This window comes from Propithecus coquereli, unplaced genomic scaffold, assembly GCF_000956105.1.
Source record: "Propithecus coquereli isolate 6110/MARCELLA unplaced genomic scaffold, Pcoq_1.0 Scaffold65, whole genome shotgun sequence".
NCBI classification, from domain to species: domain Eukaryota; kingdom Metazoa; phylum Chordata; class Mammalia; order Primates; family Indriidae; genus Propithecus; species Propithecus coquereli.
This window is the reverse complement of record NW_012152507.1, coordinates 2,065,847-2,072,943: the sequence shown is the minus strand read 5'-3', so window position 1 is coordinate 2,072,943 and position 7,097 is coordinate 2,065,847. Positions and strand designations below refer to the sequence as shown.

The 7,097-nt window shown below is 34.1% G+C and overlaps 1 protein-coding gene across 1 annotated transcript in view; it reads left to right on the top strand.

Moving 5' to 3' along the window:
* Positions 1-4,654, top strand: part of PRMT9 (protein arginine methyltransferase 9) — a 57,502-nt gene extending 52,848 nt beyond the window's left edge. Inside the window, exons 8-10 of the mRNA XM_012660011.1 lie at positions 1,010-1,163; positions 3,852-3,974; positions 4,267-4,654. Of these exons, the coding sequence (XP_012515465.1) occupies positions 1,010-1,163; positions 3,852-3,974; positions 4,267-4,482 (493 nt within the window). The 3' untranslated portion in view covers positions 4,483-4,654. The remainder of the gene's footprint in view (positions 1-1,009; positions 1,164-3,851; positions 3,975-4,266) is intronic.
* The last annotated feature ends 2,443 nt before the right edge of the window (positions 4,655-7,097 follow it).

The window sequence follows — 7,097 nt, the reverse complement described above, 5'->3', positions numbered from 1 at the left end:
TTTTATTTGGAAACAATTTCAATCTTATGGAGAATTTAAAGAATAGTACAAAGAATTTACCATATATTTGACACCCAGATTCACAAATTATTAATATTTTGCCACATTTGGTATATATTATTCTTTCCCTGTAAACATTTAGAATAAGTTACAGATATTATATCCCTTACCCCTAATACTTTGGTATGTATTTTCTAAGAGTAGGACATTCATTTATGTAACCACTGTACAGTTATCAAAATCAGGAAATTTACATGGAGACAATACTGTTATCTAATCTACAAATCTTACCCAGATTTCACCAGTTGTCACAAGAATATATTCTTTATAGCTTTTTTGTTCCTGGTCCAGAATCCAATGTAGAATCCTGTATTACATTAGTTTTCATGTCTCTTTCAACTCCGTTATTCTGACAATCTGTCATGACGTTAACAGTTTTAAAGAGTGTGGGCCATTTTTGTAGATTGTTCCTCATGGTTTTATGATTAGATTCAGATTATCCATTTTACAGAATAAATACCACAGAAGTTTTATCACATTTAGAGGCACCTGGTGTTGCCTTATCCCATTATTTTTTAGGTTAATTTAGATTACATGGTTTAAGTTGTATCCACCAGATTTCTCCAAATAAGTTACTATTTTCCCCTTTGTGATGAATAAACACTTGTGGCGGTGATGCTTTGAGACTGTGTATATGTCATTTTACTAGTCAAACTTTCCCTACTAGGTTTGGGATCCATTGATCACTCTTATCTCAATCTAAAGAATTAATGTCCATCTAGCCAACTAATTATTTTTCTCTTTCATTGATCATCAGTCACTTTGTTTGACTTGTTGGGAAATTATTTCCAGTGGCCTACCATTCTGAACTACCAGCCAGTAATAACAGAAAGTCCATTAGACTGTTTGTAATCTGTAGCTCTTAATTAATTCATCATGATTTTTATGTATTGATATTTATAAAATGTAGGGAAACAAAAAGCTTTTAAAAATATTATTTCTTCTTTAGGTGTTTACTACAGTCTGGAGGCAAGATCTTTCCTCAGTATGTGCTGATGTTTGGGTTGCTTGTGGAATCACAGACACTGGTAGAAGAGAGTGCTGTTCAAGGAATAGAACGTACTCTTGGATTAAATATAGCACCTTTTATTAACCAGTTTCAGGTAAGCATCTAAGATGAAAAGATGTTCAACTAGGATGCTGTTATCCGTAGTTTATGTTCTCTCTCTCTTTGGTTTTATTTAGTCACTGTTTAGCAGAATTAGAATGGTAATCAGTTTCCTAGAGCAAAGTAACTTATCATAGGTAAAAATCAATATAGGGGTTAGAATAACCAAGGAATGTTGTTATGACTACTGACAAAAGTTATAGATACTCCTCTGAATCACTCTTATAAATGAAAAGTAGGATACTAGGTTTTAGTCTTATGAAAAAGCATACTCCTTGTGTGATAAAGAAGCATGGAGAAGATCTGTGTTCTAAACTTAAACCCTTATGTTGACACCTCAGGCTGGCAGCCAACAGGTGTGTACAGCTGACGTCCAGAGGCCAGGCAATCACTGCATGGAGCAGGAATGTAGGAGCCTAGAAAAATGGAGCTCAAGGAAAATGGATTAGTCTCTGTTTAGGAAACAAGCAGTCCAGATTTAGAAATGAGGGCGAAACTGGCACAAACACTAGCAGCAGAATACAAACTTGTGAGTTAAAATAGTGGGAGTGGATGGAATGTCTAAGGAAGAGGTTTGGGGTCAGAGACAGGTGAGAAGTGGGTGGGGTCTGTCATGTGAACCAAAGCAGAATTTTGGGAAGTGAGGTGTTGAGTATAGAATGAAAGAAGTAATACCTAAAATTTTATCCAAAGGCTATAGATAGTAAGCTCTTAAATATGCATATTTATGTCTTCCATAAATAAATAAATTACTTGAGGAACTTTTCTCAGGGCTAGTTAATTGAGGTTTTAGAGTTTGTTTAACACATTGCCACACTAGAAAAAAAATTTTTTCCTTGGGGCCATGGTGTTTTATTATGAAAATAGAATGAAAACTTCAAAAACAAAACAATCCTTTCTAATTTAATGAAAAATTTGTTATTTTTTATTATTTTCTGTGAGTTATATACAACTTGAAAAACATTTCTTTGTAGGGTCCCAAAACACCATGATCTCCTATCTTTCTACCTTATTCACTCTTGATTTTGACATCAACAATTCTTTGATTCTACCAGAATCTATTAATACAATATATTGGTCCTGCCATCTTTTCACTGTACTTTCATCTCATATCCTCTCTTCCTTCCTTAACAGCTTATATTCCATGGTCTGTATTTTTTCATATTATTGTTTATATGTTGAGTTGCAACATATTTTGTTCATTGCCAAAGGCACAGATAGTTCTGAAGTATCATTTAGCTTGAGGAGTCTGGCAGTTACAATGGTATAAGTGACAACAAAACATTCAGTGTTAATAAAGCTAACAGAGTTTCGAGGCAATGCTGTTTTATCTGCACATAGCTAAGAAAGATTTGTTAGTGACAGTAACATTGAGGTTAAGTAAGATTAATATTAATATATTAATAGTTCTCACAGTTCCAAAGGTGAAGGAGATGTGTGAGTTACATAATGCTTCATGAGGCCCTGGGCTCAAAACTGAGTTATATACAACTCACGTGGCAGTTAATCTCAGTTTTTTGGAGGGTTTAATAAGAGAATACACTTATCAGAAGATAGAGAAGTTTAAACTATTTAGAACTCTAGAGAATTCACAAAGTTACGAGCTCTAGAATGGTTATCTGAAAGGAATTAGCAAAGATGACAGAAGTGGCCAGTAGGTTAGATTAAGAAACAAAAGTGGGGACAGACTGTGAGGTATGGGTACAGCTGTGGGGGGATTAGGGTGGAGGTGACGAGAAATGTGGTGATGGGGGAATCTAGGGCTGCTTCTGGTGGCTGATACAGAAACAGGAATAAAGGGCATAATGAGGACTCTTAGAAATGGTGTGGCCTTGCTGTGAGATTTTATGGGGAAGAAAGGTTGGATGCTTTCAAGGATACCCTGGGAGAGGTGGATGTATCTGTGTCCTCTGTTATACTGTGATGGACTCTAATATTTTATAAAAAGGAAAGTGGTTTTTAAACCAGTTTCCTTTCTATTTCAAATGAAGAAGAGGTTAAAAATTATTAGTAGCAGGGTTCCATTGCTACTAAAATTGATAAAACACTTAATAGCAGTGGTTCTCAACTTTGTACATTAGAAAGAAACATGGGGGACTTTTAAGAACTACGATACCTGGATCCTAACTCTAGATTGGTCTGGGGTGTGGCCTGAACAGTTGGGCTTTTTAAAAGCTCTCCAGGTGATTTTAATTTGCAGCCAAAGTTGAGAACCATGGCCTTCTAGAAATAAACTTATTTTCTGAATGAAATCCACTATTGTTTGGTTGAATTTGGCATGTTTTCTCAAACAATTCAATAATTAGTGTTGTGATATTTACTTATTAGTTCATAAGCAGATCCTTGGCTTAAAATTTTTAGAGCTGTGTGGCTTAAGTAAAAATTTAATCTGCTTTCATCCAAGTAAAAGATCTATTGGTAATTGAAACCATAGCAAATTATCTAACCTGTCTAAACCTTGGGTTTTTTTTTTTTTCATTCCTTCTATCCTGGGGTAGCGAAGTTCTAATGAAAGCCTTAGGTTGATATGGGAATGAATATAAAGGAGGTAAGAGATGTAAAAAGAATACTGAGCCAAGTACTAAGGAAGCCTTGACCACAAAAGGAATATGTAAAAGTGAAAAACTTTGAGCCCTGACCACAAAAAGATTAAGTGAAAGTGAAAATTTTATACTTTCTCTAGGTACCTATACGTGTCTTTTTGGACTTATCCTCATTGCCCTGTATACCTTTAAGCAAGCCAGTGGAACTTTTAAGACTAGATTTAATGTCTCCATATTTGAACACCTTTAACAGAGAAGTAAAGGTAAGGACAACATGCAAAATTACTACTTTTGTCATGTTCAGAATAATTATCTTAAATTAGGCAGTACTTTGAAGACGTAGTTTTAGCCACATTCTTTGAAGACTGAAATCTTATTTCTTTTCTGAATATATAAAAATAGATTTGAGTAAATATTAGTGAATAAAATAGGTTAATATTGGGTGATTCAGTGTATTTTTAAATAAATTGTATTTAAAATCGACTAAAAAGAAAAGACTTATCTGAGTCTACTCTTTACTCTGATGAAATTTTCATAATTTCTTAATTTTCATAGGTACAAATTTGTAAATCTGGACAAGTGACTGCTATTCCATTTTGGTATCATATGTACCTTGATGAAGATATTAGGTTGGATACTTCAAGTGAAGCCTCCCACTGGAAACAAGCTGCAGTGGTTTTAGATAATCCCATCCAGGTTGAAATGGGAGAGGAACTTGTACTCAGCGTTGAGCACCACAAAAGCAATGTCAGTATCACAGTAAAGCAATGAAGAACAGTTTTTCAATGAAAATTGTTTAATTAGAGCATCCAATACAAAATTCTTATCTTAATCAGTGGGGGTGTATACAAATTTAATTCCTTGTAATGGTCAGATATTTCAAAAAATTGACATTAATAAAGCATATTTAAACGATCCTAAATTAAAGAGTGGCATTATTGTAAAAATACTGCTACAGACTTGCTTTCTTGAAAAGGACACAACATTTCCAGATTAGGAAACTTCTTTTTGCTGGATTTTACTTAATGGGGATTTTAAAAGTCTCACCCTCACTGTCATGTGTCAACAGTAAGTTAAGCAAAACTTTAACATTTTAGGCATCTTGGCCTTTTTTTCTTAAATCCAAACTTACAACTGGGAAACGGTGAAAGTAGGCTTCCACTGAAGACTGAAGGTTAAAGTTACCTGTAAATTCCAAGCTTCCTTCCTTTAAATAATCAGTGTTCTTCTGAAACACTCCTCAGATTTTATGTTTTGCAAATGCAAACTTGAGTAAGAATTTAAGCTATGAACTAAATGTAATTAAGAGAGTAAAGGAGTTAGGGAATAAATAAATGTTCAGGAGGCTGCACTTTAGCAAAGAAAAAAAGCTGGTAACAAAGCAAATTCAAGAAAGTTAATCCTAAACCATTGTTTTTCAAAGTTTTGATTTGTGTGCATAATAAGAAATACAATAATTGGTCCACTTTTTTTACAGACTTTTGAAATAGGGAGATTATTGAGGAAGATCACTGTCATGCCTTATATATGCTGTGTGCTCTTTGTAAGTAAGAAGAAAAGAAGATATATCTTTTCTCCAGATATTCTTGTTACCTCTATTATCATTATACTACTGAGCTTTACTTTTTAATTTTTTAAAATAAATTTTATGCTTATATTTAAGGTATACAACACGAAGTTAACATATCCATTATCTCACAGTTACCCATTTTTTTGTGTGGCAAGAACAACTAAAATCTCATTTAGCATGAATCCCAAATACAGTACAATTTTATAACCTATATTCCTTATGTGTACATTAGATCTCTACACTTGTTCATGCTACTATATCCACTACCTTGTATCCTCTGACCTACACCTCCCCGTTTTCTCCCTGCCTACCACTGTTTTGCTACCTATCTCTGTACATTTGATTTTTTCTTTGAGATTCCACATGAAAGTGAGATTATGCAATATTTTTTTTTCTCTCTGGCTTACTTAGCATAATGTCTCCTAGGCTCATCTATGTTATGGAAATGGCAAGATCTTGTCCCTTTTTAGGGCTGAATACCATTCCATTGTGCATATACACATTTTTTTAGTCCATTCACCTACTGAGGGACACTTCAGTTATCTCCGTATCTTGGTTATTGTGAATAATGCTGCAATAAACATGGAGGTGCAGGTATCTTTACAGAGGTGGTGATTTCACTTCCTTGGGGTATATGCCCAGAAGAGGGATATTGCTGTGTCATATGGTAGTTTTAACTTCCAGAAACCTTCATAATGTTTTCCATAATGGCTGTACAGTCTACATTCCCATTCCCACCAATAGTGCACAGGAGTTCCCTTTTCTCCACACTCTCATCAACACTTGTTATCTTTTGTTTTTTTGATAATAGCTATCTTAATTAGTGTAAGGTAGTATCTCATAGTGGTTTTCATTTGCATTTCCTTCATGATTAATGTTGAGCACCCTTTTATATACCTGTTGGCTTTTTATATTATCTTTGGAGAAATGTCTATTTAGGTCTTTTGCCCATTTTTAAAATAGGGTTATTTTGTTTTTCTCCTGTTGAGTTGTATGAATTCTTTATAAATTTTGGATATTAACCTGTTATCAATATGGTTTACAAATATTTTTTCCCAGTTCGTAGGCTGTCACTTCATTTTGCTATTTCCTTTGCTGCACAGAAGCTTTTTAGTTTGTTGTAGTCCTGTTTACTTATTTGTGCTTTTGTGAACTGAGCATTTGGTGTGATATTCAAAAAATCATTGCCAAGGCCAATGTCCAGGAACTTTCCTATGTTCTCTTCTAGGAGTTTTATAATTTCTGGTCTTACATTTAGGACTTCTGTGCATTTTGAGCTGATTTTTGTATAGGTGTAAGATGAGGGTCCACTTTCATTCTTTTGTGTTTGGAAATCCAGTTTTCCCAGCACCACTCATTGAAGAGACTATCCTTTTGCCATCATGTCCTTTTGGTGCCCTTGTCAAAAATTAGTCGACTGTGTATGTTCGGGTTTATTTCTGGGCTCTCTGTTCTGTGCCACTGGACTTTTTATGCCAGTACCATACTGTTTTGATTATATTACCTTTGTAATATAATTTAAAATCAGGACATGAGATGTTTCTTTTTTTTCCTCAGAATTGTTTTGGCTCTTCAGGGTCTTTTATGATGCCATATGAATTTTAGGATTATTTTTTCTATTTCTGTAAAGAATGCCATTGAGATTTTGATAGGGATTGCGTGGAATCTGCAAATTGCTTGGATAGTATAGACATTTTAACAATATTCTTCTGATCCACGAGCATAGGATATCTTTCCATTTATTTGTGTCTTCAATTTCTTTCACCAATGTTTTATAGTTTTCATGGTACAGATCTTTCACCTCCTTGGTTAAATT